Raw genomic sequence first — 17,263 nt, 5'->3', positions numbered from 1 at the left:
TGTATAATTCTGTCTACTTAAGTATCTAGGTAGGTGCACCCATAGAACTAGAAAGCAAGTTAGTCACTGCCACAGGTTAGGGGGAAAGAAAGCAGAGGTAACTGCTAATGATTACTGTTGTGAACTGAACTGTGTCCTCCTAAAATTCTTACACTAGAGTCCTAACTCTTAATGTAGCTATATTTGGTGATATGACCTGTAAGGAAGTAATTAAGTTAAATGAAGTTCTAAAGGTGAGACACCAATTCCATGGAATCAGTATCTTTCTAAGAGAGGAGACACCAGAGTCTTCTCTTTTTTATTAACATAGAGCAGAAAAACCGTATGAGGACATACAGAGAAGGCAATTATCTCTAAGCCAGGAAAAAAGACCTCAGCCGAAGCCAACTCACTGGCACCATGACATTTAACTTCCAGCTTCAGATCTGTGAGAAGTGAACTTGTGCTGTGTAAGCCACACAGTGCATGGTGTTCTGATACAGAGCACAAGCAAACTAGTACAGGTACTGTTTTCTCCACAACAAGGAATATGCTCTAGAAATGGACTGCGGTGATAGCTGCAGAGCACTGTAAGTACATACTACCAACCTGTACGTTTTTAAAAGGTGAACTTTGTGATACACAAAAGCTGTTAAGAAAACAAAAAAAGTTATAAGCATAATATGCGTGCAGATGCTGTATGAACTGAATTTTCTCTTAAGTTGGAACTAATAATTGATAATATTAATATGTTATAATGACAAAACAATATGGTTTTCAGTTATTGGTTCTATAACACTGACTGTGCCAGTTAACCTTTGCTAATCCTTTTGAGTCTAGGTATCCTCATTTGCAAAATGAAGAAAACAGTATCTACCTTATAAAATTACTCTGAAGATAGCACGAAGTAAAGAGAAAGTACTTCACAAAGCAGAGTGTAAATACAAGATAAATTACCTCAACGTGAGAAATCACTTATTAAAGGAGAAAAAAATACTCAAAATCTTGTTAAAAAACATAAAGCCTACATTGTAACGAATATAAAATCAACTTTTTAGGGCAAAAGATACTTCATCTTTATATTCCCCAAATAAGAATAGTGGCAAATAATTTCAGTGCATGTTTTTTCCAGGTTTATAAACTAATTACAGCCAAGCCAAAGAGCTACCTTCACTCGTGCACCAAAAATGTCCTAAAGCTTACCTTCATTAGTAACTCTGAATGCTGAGTAGCATTTAAAATGATATACAGAAAAAGACTTCTCAAAAGGACACAGATGCAAGTATAAAATCTACTTAGGTTTTGTTGTACAAGTAGTCAAAATATCCTAGGAAAATAATTATATACTAAAAGAAGTAAATACTCACTTGAGTGATAAACATTTTACAAGAAGTCTTTGACCAAAATGCTCTCTGGGTACATCAGGAACACTAAGGCGCTCTATGGGTTCTTCCTACAAAGTGAGAAGCAACACTAAAATGAACATATTTATCATATTTTAACACTTTACAATTTATCTTTTTAAGAACTTATTTTACTAATTAGTATTATTAGTCTTCACAATTAAACACAGAAAAGAATGACCTATTTTTCCATAAACAGACATCAGTGGATCATAGGTATGCTCAATTCATAAAAGTTATTAATAAATTCACTAGTACAAAAATATTTCATTTTCAAAATTTATATTTACAGTTTATTTCCAATATTATTACACTATGTATCAGTGATAGTGTGCCTTTTCTTTTAGATCTTTAAATGACACAAAGAACCTGTTACAGCACACATTCCATAGGTTCACCACCACTGCTATCCATAAATCATAGTACCAAAATGTCTATCTCAATAATCAGCAGCTTCTTTATATACAGACAACTATACCTCATCTGGCGATGGGTGCAAAGCAAAGAGTTCCTTGTGGCGATTTGATTTCCTCTGGTCATCATTCTGACGGTCTATTTCTTCATTTGGAGTTCGATCAAGTAAATTAGGAAGCAAAGCATCAGGCAGCGAATTTTTCAAGTCGAAGATGCTGCAGGCCCAGCTTCCCCTTGGAGTATCATCTATTGACATTGAACGTCTTTTAAGATCATCCTGTCATGCAAAACATTAAATATGAATGTACTAATAATTAACTAAATAACTAACTACTTAAAATACTTCTTAGAGTCATTTACGAATAAAAGTATTACTTGCTCATCCTGGTAGTTGTTGCCATCTGGAGCTTCATCAGATTCGAAGACCTGTTTTGGCAAACCTCTTTGTCTTTCTTTCTGCTTATCTAATGTATTGGGATTAAATCCTGTCCCCAGTTTATGATATCTATTCAAAATAAAATAGTTAAATAAATACCAATTTTTAAAACTTTTTCAGCATCATCCTATAATAAGGCAAACATTCTCTACATTATTCTTCACATAATAACAGTCCATTCTATCAGTCTTCAATATGTTAAATATTTAACCAGAGAAAATTTAACAAATTTGTATTTAAATTCCTTTAACCCAACTGCAAAGCAGATAATGGGTTTCTAGAATTAACTATATTTTCCTTCTTTCCATGCCATTTGTATATAACTTAAGCTGTAGTTTCAATTCAGAGAATGGGTCAGTAAAAACAAAACAGGAAGCCAAATTAAAGAATAAAATGAAAAAGTGTATTATCATTAATAATATAAATTTTTTAAATGTAAAAATATAAATCAGTGAATTTAGAAGTTGTGATATATCTCATGCAAGCTACAAACTCCTAAAATAAAAACCAACAAAATCTATACAACATCCTACACACACTGTTAGGGTTTGTATCTTGATGTCCCCCCAAGCCCCACGGGCCCCCTGGATCGTGGATGCACAGGATCAGAGCTCAGGGATCGCAGGGGCACAACGCTCACTACTGAGTAAGTCCAGCGAGCAGTGTATAGCTAAAGGTGATGCTGAGAAGTGGAGCCTGGTCAGAAGAGGGGGCCACCGGGGTGTGGCCTGAAGGGTCCGTCTCCCCTCTCTTCCCTTGATCTCTCTCTGCTTCCTGCCTACCTGGCCAATGAGCAATTCTCCCCTGCCAGGCCCCTCTGCCATGCCGTGGCGCCAGCCAACCACAGACTGAAACCTCTATAAACTGTGAGCCAAAATGAAACTTCCTTCCTCTCAACTGGGAGTGTTCAGTATTGTGTCCTGGCAGTAAGAAAGCAGCTAAAACACATATATTATTGAAATACTATTTAATTAAGTTGCTAAGTAGGACTTTTAAATTAATGTAACCTTTCCTAGTAACCTAATAAAAACCCAATACCCAAGAACATCCAATGAGAACTAATCAAAAAACAATTACTGTTCACAGTTCAACACTTTCACAGTCAAAACCAGAGAACCATCTTAGTTAGAACAAAATAAATATATTACCAGAAGATGACAGAGTTCTTGCAATCAATTCATGAAATAATAATCTATTTTATAGGCATCACTCACATTCCATCTTGTTGCTAAAGTTATTAAAATCAACAGCTTTATGATGTTAATATCACAGCATAAACACAAAATAAAACAAAGTATTCTTTTCTGAGAAAACAAAAGCAAAGGCTGAATAGAATATATTTCCCCAAAAGTAAGTTCTAACCAGAAAATAAGCTCTACCATGACTTCTCAGGAGACTCGTAATGCCCCCAAAATAAGCCCCAGTTAAGACTGTCAACCAGACAGATGCATTTAGTATGTCTATTGCAACATACAACAGATATACTGAATTATAAAATACATAAATATAAATAACAGACATTAATACTTAAATAATATCAATTATAAGTAAGTATTTATAAGTAAAGCAGGTGCCTCCAGGTGAAGGTACACGCCTGTGTAAGTGAATGAACTCCAGACTTACTGCCAAATGACCAGCCAGAGCACAGACACGAAGCACAAATAGCATACACACTTGATGATGAACGGGTCTGACCGTCTAATATGAGCCTTCGTAACACAGTGCATCCTGTGTTGTAAAGACATGCTACAAGCAGGCTACGTGGACAGGAGTGCTCACTTGAGGGCTCTACTGCTGGACATGAGGACCAACAGTTCTACAGAAAATAGAGCCGTAAGAAATTCAGACAGGAATTCCGGGTTTGGAGTCAATGCTACCCCAGAAGCAGATGACATGACTGTATCTGAATAAATGCAGATTTCTGTACATGAATGCATGTAGGTTGCTGTACATGAAAAAAATAAGACAACCCCTGAAAATAAGCCCTGCTGCATCTTCTAGAGCAAAACTTAATATAAAAACTGGTCTTATTTTTGAGAAAATATAGTTGAGTAGCATGAAAGGACACAGAAGCAGTATCTTACTCTTCCATGGTAAGTTTCAAGTGTGTAATTTATTAAATTGCACATATAAGTAGCCCTAGTAAAACAAGGGCTACTTGCATCTTATGAAAGTCAGGGCATCTGAGAAAAAATAATGATTCATAACCCACACTCTTTCCCATGTTACGACTACGGCTCCACACAATGCACACCCAGCCCCCTTTACACCATTTTTCTAACCGCATCACCTAGCACTCTCAGCCTCATTGTTCCAGCCTCATTGGACTCTGTGCCATTACTTGAACACTGACAGCATGAGTCTAACACATGGGAATGCTCTTCCCTCTGCCTGCTAACACTCCTCTCCCAGCTGGCCACAGGGCTCTCTCACTTCCTTCAGGTCTCTACTCAAAATCACCTCCTCAGTAAGGCCTTCTCTGATGACTTAGACCAAATAGAAAAGCTTGTCTCTCTTCTTGGCCCTCCACATCCCTTCACCTTGTTTTGCTCAAGATGTGTCTTTACCCCGCCTCTTATACAGGATCTGTGCCTGGTTCCTGTCCTTGATCCCATCCCCACTAAGACACAAGTAACACAAGCACCATCTGAGCAGGGGGTTGGCAGTGGACACTGCAGTGGCACCAGTGTCAAAGACAACGCCTGCTATATTTGGGATGCTCGAGAAGTATGTGTACTTTCTGTCCCTTTACCAATTTTTGCTAATTTATGAAAGAATTATCTGGCTTCATCTTATGGCTACTTCACTTCAGCCACTTCTACTCTGCCACTAAGCTATCTGCTCAGTTAGTATTTTTTTCACTGGGCATAATATTGATTTCTAGAGATAACATTTGTTTTTGTATAGATATAGTATCTTTTCACATCTCTTATAGCTAATACATAAATGTATCCATTATACTCTGGATCCTAATTTGGGCTCCACTGACCATTCCCTGAGTTGTTAATTCTTTTATTGGTAGACTGACAACTCCCTTTAAGTGCATTGGCTTTCTTCAAATACTGCCCATGGCAATTCTGTGCTCAGTGTTCCTCTCTGAATTTATACCCTCCTCATCTAGCCTGAACTGCTAATCCCAGCCCCGATCCAGTGGTTGTGGGGAAAGGACAGAGCATGCTGCCAAGCCAAGTCTGCCAGTAGCTAGTTCTGGGTATCAGGGCCTCTTCTGCTCCAGGCTATGTCCACCCCTGGACACCACCCTATCAGATGAAGCCTCCAGAATTAGTGCTCCTCAAAGGGGATAGGTATCTCTGAGGTTGCCATTGTTGTGCACACATTCTGTGGGGTTTCAGAGTAACCAAATGTCCAACTTTTGTACCAGGTCCTTTTTCCAGTGCCTGCAATCACTGCTTCCAAGCTTTTAAAACTCTACTGAAGCTTTTATATGTGTCTTCTCCATCGATCAGTCGGTACTATTCCTCTATGTTTCATTCATATCTATGTTCTATCTTTCAGAGATACTGTCAACTTCTAGCCCACCGAAAGTATCCCTTTTGTCTTCCACTTACTTGTGCAGGTAACTAATAGTCAGTATAACAGAAAAGTATCAACTTTGGAGCCTGGTGCCATGAGGTCTAATCCTAGCCACTTTACTTTTTAGTTCATAGGACATCTGAGAAGTTATTTCACTACTCTGAGTTTGAGCTACCTTACTGGTTAGAACTTTAAATGGGGTGAGTCTAAAGTCCCCAATAAAATACCCAGCATATAACTAAGTGCCCTAAAATATTATCGCCCTTACCCTCTTACCCAAAACAAGGTTAGCAAACCTATAATTAGAAGATTCCAAGATTCCATGGACAAGATATTTTACAACTCATCTCTTTATAAATATTTTTTATTACAGATTTCCAACACATATGCATAGAAGTAATGACTTAAATTAACAGAGAAACAGTTTTCTTCAGTAAAGTCTATAATCTCACTACTAAATACCAAAATTCTAAGTCAATAAAAACAGTTCTTCGGGGCTGGGGATTTAGCTCAGCGGCAAAAGCGCCTGCCTGGCAAGCGCAAGGTTGTGAGTTCGGTTCCCGGTACCGGAGAAAAAACAACAACAACAAAAAAAACACACACACACAAAAAAAAACAGTTCTTCTATATAAAGAGAAGCAAACTGTGCTTTCATTGAGCCACAATAAAACTAAAAAGCACGTTAGCACTGCCCTCTAGGATAATCTTTCGCACAATACCATGTCCAATGAAGTAAGACAGAAAGAAGCATGAAGGCAGAATAAGCAATGGATAGATCATGTTTTCTAGTCCTACTGGGCACAGATTACTTCACTTGTGAAAATATCTCATCAGAACACCCCACTACCTGTTAGTGTATGTGTCCTTTAGGAAATTAAGGTACGTGTGGAGCTTCAGTATGAAGACCCTTCTTCACTGTGCACGTTAGCAAGGGGAAAGCTTTACCCTGTGTCTTATTCTGACGTGATATCTCAGTCACAGTCCATTAGAAAAATAAATTATGTAGTAAGACAAAATAATACTTTTATTTATTTATTTATTTATTTTTTGGTTTTTCTCCGGTACCGGGAACTGAACTCACAACCTTGTGCTTGCCAGGCAGGCGCTTTTGCCGCTGAGCTAAATCCCCAGCCCCCAAAATAATACTTTTATAAATATTCACCTGATTGGATGGAAAAGGTCAAGGACTTATAAGTATTTGGATACTTAATAAAAAGCAGAAACCTTCAAAAAGCAGAATTTGGAAAATGGGCTCTTTACGTTTCACTAAACTGAAATCTTTTTGAGAAAAACAAATTATTCATCAATATCTAGCTATGATTTTCTAAAAAATGAGACTATAATATCATTATCATTATGTATTAGTTCTTAATGATTTATGATAATTCAGAAATACTGCTACACAAACCTAGTATTTTCTAAGAAAAATAAACAAATGTAATTATGGAATACCAAAGGATAAAATATCTATGTACAAGTCTTGACTATTTTGTTTAAATAAATTTTCTTTTTTTTTTGGTTTTTTTTTCCGGTACTAGGAATCGAACTCACGACCTTGCGCTTGCCAGGCAGGTGCTGTGCCGCTGAGCTAAATGCCCAGCCCCCTTAAATAAATTTTCAAGTCTCATTATTATCCATCTACCTTAATTCATTTACAAACCCCAGCCAGTATTTTTAAGTCTTAAACATACAACTTACTTTCTGATCACAATCGCCCAGTCTTCTGTATAACTTCTTATACAATCTCTAACATGTGGATCCATTTCACTATTTTAAAAAAGAAAACGTGTTTTTAATTTAGATAGGAAAACAATGATGCTTGCAAATTTGGTTGCTACAGTGTTTATTCTTATAATAGGAAAGGAGACCATCAGAAGGAATAGAACCTAGATAAAGCAATGGAAGACAGTCTTTCTATCATTACCCAAACACCACAGAGGTAATGTCTCCTTACCTTTCCTCGGGTACAGCTGAAACAAGGGTTCTGCATTCCCTAGGACTATAGACAACTTCAATATCATCTGGAGGAAATTCAATCAAATCCCTCAAAGGCCCAGAATCCACAGCTAAAGGATGAGTAATGAGGTAATCTTCCAAATCTACTGGATCTACTGCTTCAGTAAGGGGCACCTTTATAAAGAGGAGGGAGTAAAGGACAGAAAAGAAGACATGAGCCTAAGAATTATAAAACTTTACGCAAAGAAAAATAATTTTAATATAATGTGCATTTAATCTGCATCTTTCTAAACTTTCAAAAGATACTCTACCAGCTGTGCTAAAGAAACCATAAAATGTTGGCCTTACACTATTCCTTCATGCTTTTGGTCATAGTCGCTTTAACTTTCTTGCCTAGACTTTGCCTATAACTCTCACACAAAAACAACAACTATAATTAACAATTTTGTTATAGTTTTTGAAGTACTCATTCAAATGTTTTTTATATCGTTGGAATTTTTTACTGCCAAGTTGTAAACAGTGATCTAATTTTATTTGTTGCTGTTACTGAAATCTTAGTAAAATACATAACCAGACTGTGGTAGGCTAAACAATCATGCTCCAAATATTCTTCATACCGAACCCATGAGCCCTTGCTAATTTACATGGAAAATAAAGTAAAATAAAGAGTCTTAACCATATGGGTGGAATATCTGGATGGGTCAGAAGTATAATCCCATATATTCAAATAAGGACACAGAGGGAAATTTGGGCCATAGAAACAGAGAAAGAAGCCAAGTGAAAATGCAGCAGAGAGAAATGTGAAGATTCGAGCCTTAAAGATATAAGTGATAGGGCAGAAAGTCAAGGAATGACAGATGCCACCAGAACCTGAAAGAGGCAAAGAACTGGTTCTCCCCTAGAACTTCTGAAGGGGCATAGCCCTACCAAAACCTTGACTTCAGTCCAGTGATACCGATTTCAGACTTCTGGCCCTTGTAGTGAGGGAGAATAAATTTTTATGAGGGCTGGGGATATAGTTCAGTGGCACAGTGACTGCCTGGCAAGTGCAAGGTCCTGAGTTCAATTCCCAGTACCAAAAAAAAAAAAAAAAAAAAAAAAAAGAAAGAAAGAATAAATTTGTATTGTTTTAAATCATTCAAAAGGTGGTAATTTGTCATAGCAGCCATAGAAAACCAATACAAAGACCTAGAAAACCTATACAGAAAGATCTATTAGCAATAAGACTCAGCATGATATCAAGCCTGAAAATATAGGTTTTAATATAACACTGCTTGTCTAATTGAAGAAAGAAAAGATATTCAGGCAAAACTATAAAGGACATGTAATAAATATGCAGTTGTACACCATGGAAATAAAAACATGATTTCAAGATGTTCATTTGGAATAAAAACACTGAAACCTGCCTCTGTGCAGGTATGTATTAAGTAGATGGTGCCTAAATCTATGCCTCTTTGAGCTAAACAACTAATAACAGTAAAGTAACACTTTAAATATATTAAATATATTATTAAATATATTAGTTATTATTAAATATATTTACATATATTAAAAGTAAAATAATGAATGGCTACCATATCATAAACACTCAAAATTATTATCATTGTTATCTCACTTAAATTCTCTGCAAAGCCTGTTAGTCAGAGATAATTACTATTTCACTTCTATAAATAAGTGCATTTGTGCTCAAAGTACTTAAGCCATTTCTAAAAATAAAATAGCCACAAAATGGTGGAGCAGAAATTTGAAACTAAGTCTTTTAAGTTCCAAAATTCATATTATTTTCTCTCAGAAGCATTCTATCCCTCCTTCCCATACCACACTACGTTGATGTTCTGACAGTAAGAGGAAAGAACTCAATAGAAAAAGTTGTATCTTGTCAACTATGGCTATCCATATGAACAAAAAAGAACCTAACACATATTGACATAGATCATACACATAAAGAGAAATGCTTAATGTAGTTGCCAGAAGAAAGCACAGAGGGATGTCTTTACAATTTCAGAGCTTACAAAGCATTTTTAGACACAACACAGAAAGAAATAACCATAAAAGAAAATCTGATACATCAAAGACACTGTTAAGAAAATGTATAAGCAAGCGACACTAAGAAAATATGTATAAGATGTATTTGAAAAAAATGCTACCTAAAATATATAAAAAGTCCTAAATCTCAATAGTAAAAAGACAAACCACACCCTCAAGTGAACGGGAAAAAAATAAAACCAATAAGACATTTCACAAAGGAAGATACAAGAATGGCCAACAAGAGTATGAAAAAGTGCTCCACTTCCACTATCAGAAAGACACAGTAGATATACTTGTCCCACTCTTCCTACCAAGTACTAAGTACAACTGATAACCCTGGAAATTAAACATCAGGCAAACAGAAGACTCTAAAAGTGAAAAAAAAGCCTGACCGATTGGATCCTCAGAACTTAAGGAACAGAACAACAGTAAATTACCTCGAATTTCTTCTTGTCTTTTATTTTCCAGACTTGCAACCAGAGAATTCCTCAACCCAGATACATAAAAGGGGGGGTTCCCAACAGAAAGCTGATTCTTCCCAGCCAAAGAACACAAGACAGGGGTGCCCTAGCTAGCAAGTACTCTACTCCAGCCAAGCTTTGCAGGGAAAACTGGCACCAACCATACCGCAGCAGCAAAGGCCAAGGGGAAGCTAGGCTTCTACCCTCACCAAGTTGGAACAAGGCACCCAGCTCTCTTCACCAAGACAGAAAGGTCTGATAGAAAGTTAGGACTTCCACACCTACTGTGCAATGAGTGCCTCAACCCACTGCATCAGGAGAGGCCACTAGGGAATCTGGTCACCCACCTCCTATAGCAGCATTGGCTCCCCTTGCTCTTATCGCTGGGCTGTGCCACAGAAAGCTTGGTAGTCAGGATTTCCACCACTGCTGCGGGTGACAGGATGCCACGAAGACTAGTAATATGCACCACTGCCTGTCCCAGCCACATCGTGTAATGGTATCTGATGAAAGCAGAAGTGCTACTCCTGCCCAATAGTGACACCAAAAGATTATGAGTAGAAACCCGAAGACATCTAACCCACTTCCATAACAAGGGACACCCGCCCTCTACAACCAGGGAAGTCAGGGGAAGTCAGCTAGAACATGCTTCAGAAAGTTCTACACAGACTCAGAACACAAAACCATAACTGCCCAGGTGCCAAAAACAAGTTACTCATACTGAGAACAGGAAAACCTCAACTTGAATGAAAAGAGACAACCTGTAGATTTCAACATTATGAGACATAAGCATTATGTAACAAACATTTGAAAACAAATATATAAATACTTCAACAAATGATTGTAAACAAACTTAAAACATTTTAAAAAGTAGAAACTCTCAGCAAAGAACTGAAATTCTCAGTAAAGAAACGAAGTTTCAACAAATAAATAGAGAATTTAAAGAACTATCAGTAAGTAGAAAATTTAGAATTGAAAGACACAATAACAAATAAAAATTCAATTCAAAAGTACTATAGTACAATTGATGGGATAAGAGGTAAGAATCAGTGAGTTTGAAGACAGAAAAATAGAAACTGACCCAGCTGAACAGTAGAGAGAAAAGAAACAATTAAAAAAAAAAAATGTAAGGGACTGTATCTTCAAGGGAATATCTAACATTCGTATCTTGATTGTCCACACAGAGCAGGGAAAAAAGGCAGGGCTGAAAAATATCTGAAGAAATAATGGTTTTGAAAACTCTCAAATCTGACAGGCATAAGTCTATAAATTCAGGAAGCTAAGCAAATCTCAGACAAACCTGAAAAAAATATATGCCAAGATACATCACAGTCAAATTTCTGAAAACTAATACACACACACACACACACACACACACACGTACGTATGTCTTGAAAGCAACAAGGGGAAAATGATACCTCACTTTTTGGGAACAAAAATGTACAAATTATAGCAAATTTCTCATCAAAAATCTTCTCACGGATATTAAAAAAAAATGGTGTATTTTTCAAGTGCTGCAATGAAAGGACAGTTGACCTAGAATTCTAGATCCAGAAAAAATAACTTTTAAAATGAAGGGGAAATCAAAACATAATCTGAAAAACAAAAAACAAACAACTAGAGAGACTTTGTTGGCAGGCCCATCCTACCTTGAAGAGTAGCTAGGATACACTGTACTCCCTAACATAAAGGGAACACTAAAAGCCACTTGGGGACATGCTTGGTGTTCAGATCTCTTTTGAGCCTTTCTAGTGTGCCATCAAAAATTCCAGTATTTGATTACCAGCTGCTTTGGCCTAATGAAGGGGGACAATAGAACAAAAGCTAAAGGATTTTCTTTTTGAAGTGATAAAAATGTTTTAAAGTGATTATGGTCATAGTTGCACATGGGTGTATGTACTAAAATCCATGGACTTGTATACTGTAAAATGGTGAACTGTACAATTTATGACTTTATCTCAATAAATCCATTTTTTAAAAGTTGAAACCAAATCTAATCAGTTAACAAGAAATAGAGAAAATAGACAAGTCTACAAGAAAGCAATCATAAATCTAAAAAGCCATCCATTCTTTTTTTAAAACAACTGATTCAATTCCCTTAACAAGTTGATGGCATAAAAATAAAGTTGAAAGTTGGAGAAGGAAGCAACTGCTTTACTTTAAAAAAAGGAAAAAACTTCAATGAATAAATTCCACCTGTGGCTCTTGTTTAGATTCTGATATAAGTAAACCAACAGTAAAAAGACATTTATGAGACAATCAAATTTAACATTCACTGGGTAATAAATGATAAAAAATTACTGTTAATTTTGTCAAGCTAAGGGCACTGTAGTTAAATAAGAAAAAGTCAATGTGTAAACTGGTTTGAAGATTCTCAATTAAAAGTACCTTTTCAGAGACTACAGAGAAAGAAATTAAAGTCAACAAGCACTCACTATACTTCAAAGAAATTTTACTGCAAAGAAATTCTGGGGACTGGAGACTTGTGAGAAAATTAGGACAAAAAAATTCAGGATATCTTTTAAAATGGGAGAAATAACATGTTCGAATACTGGCAGGTATGATCCAGTAAATGGGAAAAAAAAGATGCTGTAACAAAGAGAAGGGAGAATTACTAAGGACTGTACTTGAGGAACTGAGAGAAGTGAACTCCTGGTTGGATAGAAAGAGAAGTAAGTCGGACTACCAGAAAAAGAGGACAAAAATGATAAGCTGCAGTAACTGGAGAGTGGGAAGCAGAAAACCAAGCTTATACCTGAGTTACAGATATTCATAATGGCCAAAGCTAGGGCCTAGCTATGGAGATTCTGAGTAGCTGAGGTATAATTGAGAATGTCAGATGATATTACCAGAGGATATCAAGACATTGATAGCACTTTGGAAGGATCATCTCCATGTACATTTAAATCACTCAAAAATCCAAATATTCTAAAATTTCTCCAAAAACCATATTAATGTTATTAAAAGGAAACTTCGTATTTTAAAATTTCAGCATTCAAAATTATAAACAAGTCAATGTAAGTCAAGCAAACTGTCATTTCCCTGGCACAGTATGTTTGTTCTATAATTAGTACCTTTTCATAGCTAAATAAAAAGTGTTTATATACATTTTTATTAGTGCTTATTAATTTTATAAAACACTGGGTTTCAATATGGTGTTTTTACACATATATGCATTTTACTCATATCCATCCTATTAGCTACCCGCCCACCCCTTCCCCCTTTCTCTTTTATTCCCTTCCACTTGTCCAGTAAGCCTCCCTTCTACTTTCATGTCATCCTTTTTAAGATTCAAAATATTAGAGAAAATGTATTGCTTGCCATTCTGAGTCTGGTATATTTTGCTTAACTGATAATCTCCAGTTCCAATCATCTTCTTGTAAATAACATTCATTCTTGTTTATGACTAAGTAATACCCCACTATGTGTATATACCTATCCTTATCCATTCATCTGTTGACAGGCACTTCAGCTGATTTATACCTTGGCTACTGTGAATGCCACAATAAACATGGGAAACGCAGATGTCCCTATACTAGACTGATTTAATGCTGCTGGGTATGTACCAAGGAGCATTTGATACCTGGATCAAATGCATAGCTCTATTTTGTCTTTTGAGGAACCCCCACTGATTTCCACAGTGGCTGTACTAATTTACATTCCCACTGACAATGCAGCAGTGTTCTTCCCCTCCCTACCCCCTCGCCAACAGTTATTGATTTTGTAATCATCTCAACAGCCCTCCCTACTGTAGTGGGATAGAATCTCAGTGTAGATTGGATTTGCATTTCCCAAATGGCTAAAGATGTTGAATATTTTTTTCAAGTACTTATTGACCTTTACTGTATACTACTACTTTTAAGAAGTATTTGTTCAATTCATTTACTCACTTACTGACTTGGCTATTTGATTTTTTTAAAGTCAGAGTTATTAAATCTTAACAGACATGAAAACCCAAATAATTAATTACACTATTGTAATAGGGGACCTCAACAACCCTTTGACACAAAGAGATAGGTCAACTAGACAAAACATCAGCAAAGACACAACAGATCTGAACCAAATCTGTGAACAAATGGACTAAGTAGATGTGTACAGAGTGTTCCGCTCCCCCAACATCAGAATACACATTTTTCTCAGATGCATATAGGACTTTCTCTAGAATAGACCACATTCTAGCCCATAGAGCATACCTACCTAAATGCAAAAAAATTAAAATTATCCCATGCAATTACCAAAGTTGAATCTAGAAGATATGAAAATCCTGAACAACCTAACATTAATTAATGAGATTGAAAATGTGATTAAAAACTTACTGACAAAGAAAAGCCCAGGCCCTGATGGATTCACAGCAGAATTTTACAAGAAATTCAGAGAAGATTTAATATCAACACTCCTCAAACTCTTCAATGAAATTGAAAAGGAAGCAATTCTCCCTAACTCATTTCTGGAGGCAAATATTATACTGATACCAAAACCAGAGACAGACCCAGCCAAGAGAACTACAAACCAATCTCCCTAATGAATATAGATGCAATGATATTCAATAAAATACTAGCAAATAGAATGCAGCAAATCATCAAGAAAATCATATACCATGACCAAGTCAGATTCATTCCAGGAATGCAGGGAAGGTTCAATACTCTCAAATCAATTAATGGGATACACCATATCAATAGAGCCAAAAACAAAAACCACATGATCATCTCAATAGATGCAGAAAAAGCTTGACAAAGTCCAACATGCATTCACGATAAAAACCCTACAAAAAATAGGAATAGATGGTATTTACCTCAATCTGATCAAAGCCATCTATGACAAACCAACAGCCAATACCATACTAAATGTACAAAAACTGAAAGCTTTTACTTTAAAATCAGGAACAAGACAAGGATGTCCGCTGTCACCACTCCTACTCAACATAGTTCTGGAAGCATTAGCCAGAGCAATTAGACAAGAAAGAGAAATAAAAGGAATAAAGATAGGAAAGGAAGAAGTAAAAGTATACTATTTGCAGATGACATGATACTTTACATGGAAGACCCCAAAAACTCCACAAGAAGACTCCTTGAATTAATCAACAAATTCAACAGTGTGGCTGGATCCAAAGTTAACACTCAAAAATCGATAGCATTCCTATACACAAACAACAAACAGACTGAGAGAAATTAAGAAAACCATACCTTTCACAACAGCATCCAAGAAATTGAAATATTTAGGAATCGATCTAACAAAAGAAGTGAAAGATCTATTCAATGAAAACTACAGTACTCTGAAAAAAAGAGATCAAAGAGGATTTCAATAAACAGAAAAACATTTCTTGTTTATGGATAGGAAGAACCAACACTGTGAAAATGGCCATACTACCAAAATTGTTGTACAGATTCAATGCAATTCCCATTAAACTACCATTAGCATACCTCACAGATCTAGAGAAAACATTTCTTAAATTCATCTGGAACCAGAAGAGACCCAGAATAGCAAAAGCAATCCTGGGCAACAAAGACAAGTCAGGTGGAATCAAAATCCCTGACCTAAAATTATACTACAAAGATAATGTAATAAAATCAATCTGGAACTGGCTAAAAAACACACCAGTGGATCAACGTAACAGACAAGAAGATGAAACCACAACCACAAACACACTCAGCCACCTAATGTTTGATAAAGGGGCCAAACAAACTCACTGGAAGAACGATAGCCTCTTTAATAAATGGTGCTGGAAAAACTGGTTTACCACCTGCCAAAGACTAAAAATAGGGGGCTGGAGATTTAGCTCAGCGGCAAAGCGCCTGCCTGGCAAGTGCAAGGTCGTGAGTTCGGTTCCCGGTACCACAGGAAAAAAAAAAAAAAAAAAGGCTTTGGGTTCAAGCCGTAGTCTGCATAAGACTAATTTGGAAAGCTCATCAGAATGAGAAAATTAAAACTGCAATTGCTGTCGGGAGAAGATGACAACCTTCCTTGCTTCTAAGGCTTTAAATTCTAATAAAGCAACTGCATTTTAGTCTGGGATAATACACAAGTTTTTAAAAATACTGTAATTCATATAATTACTTGTTAAGATTTTATCATCTTGGTTACTATATTCTCAGTAACTTCCTTTAATTCCTCCAAAGGATACAGGTCACATATATTTACTCTGAAGTTTTTGGGTCAACTTAATTTTTCCTAGAAACTCGAAAATTAAATTGCAATAAAAACCTAATAAATGAGCAAAACCTTGCCGAATTAGGTTAATCATTCACTTAAAGCAAAGCAAAAATACTGAAGAAATGTTGAGTACAAGAAAAAAACCTCAATTTTAACTATATATTATTTAGCTCAGTTGAACGTCATTTTGAGTTAAAATTTGCTAAAATTATTTCTTACTGTGGTAAACACTGCCATCTAGAGGACTTTCGTTGTAAGGCCGACCAAAATGAAAATGCTAGAAAGAGGGAAAGGTGTGTGTATATACAGACCTGCATTATAAATTTTATTTCATAAATTTCATAAATTTGATAATGATATCTATATTCCACAAAATTACCTTAGTGGCAACAGTAATAGATTAAGCAACATTTGCTATGATTTCAATTTTCAATACCAATACATTGCCAAATAGCTTATTTGAATGAAATATTTTTCTATTAGCCATGATGTTGTAAATTATCACATTTGTCGGATACTAATACAGGAAATTTGAATAAATTAGTTATCAGATCATACATACAGTAAGATTATTGCTGAAGATAAACAACATGTAATAGCTAGAAGAAATTGAAGAATATGATGGTATTGATATATGATATATATCCTCTGAAATATTTCTTTAAGAAAAGCAACAAAATTATGTTATTCTTGTTATTTATTCTTTTTATTTTTTTAATGCGAGTGTTTTAAATCCTGTTACACATATGTAATACACTGATTTCTAAGATCTATTTCTTGGCAACTTACTGATTAACTGATGGTGGCTGTGACTCTGTGAGGTATTCAAGATCAAAAAAGATGTAGAGGAAGAACTACTTATGTGGCATTTTAAAATAGAAATACCGGGCCTGGGGATTTAG

At 35.9% G+C, this 17,263-nt stretch overlaps 1 protein-coding gene across 1 annotated transcript in view; it reads right to left on the bottom strand.

The window, feature by feature from the left end:
* Window positions 1-17,263, bottom strand: part of Dock7 (dedicator of cytokinesis 7) — a 190,090-nt gene that overhangs the window by 151,127 nt on the left and 21,700 nt on the right. The window contains exons 5-9 of the mRNA XM_013514367.1: window positions 7,721-7,896; window positions 7,465-7,533; window positions 2,172-2,301; window positions 1,861-2,073; window positions 1,347-1,432 (exon numbers count right to left, since the gene is read on the bottom strand). Of these exons, the coding sequence (XP_013369821.1) occupies window positions 1,347-1,432; window positions 1,861-2,073; window positions 2,172-2,301; window positions 7,465-7,533; window positions 7,721-7,896 (674 nt within the window). The remainder of the gene's footprint in view (window positions 1-1,346; window positions 1,433-1,860; window positions 2,074-2,171; window positions 2,302-7,464; window positions 7,534-7,720; window positions 7,897-17,263) is intronic.

The sequence above is a fragment of the Chinchilla lanigera genome, unplaced genomic scaffold (genome assembly GCF_000276665.1).
Source record: "Chinchilla lanigera isolate Chin_1 unplaced genomic scaffold, ChiLan1.0 scaffold00022, whole genome shotgun sequence".
Classification (NCBI taxonomy): domain Eukaryota; kingdom Metazoa; phylum Chordata; class Mammalia; order Rodentia; family Chinchillidae; genus Chinchilla; species Chinchilla lanigera.
Note: the sequence above shows the minus strand (reverse complement) of the source record. Positions and strands in the feature narration are given on the sequence as shown.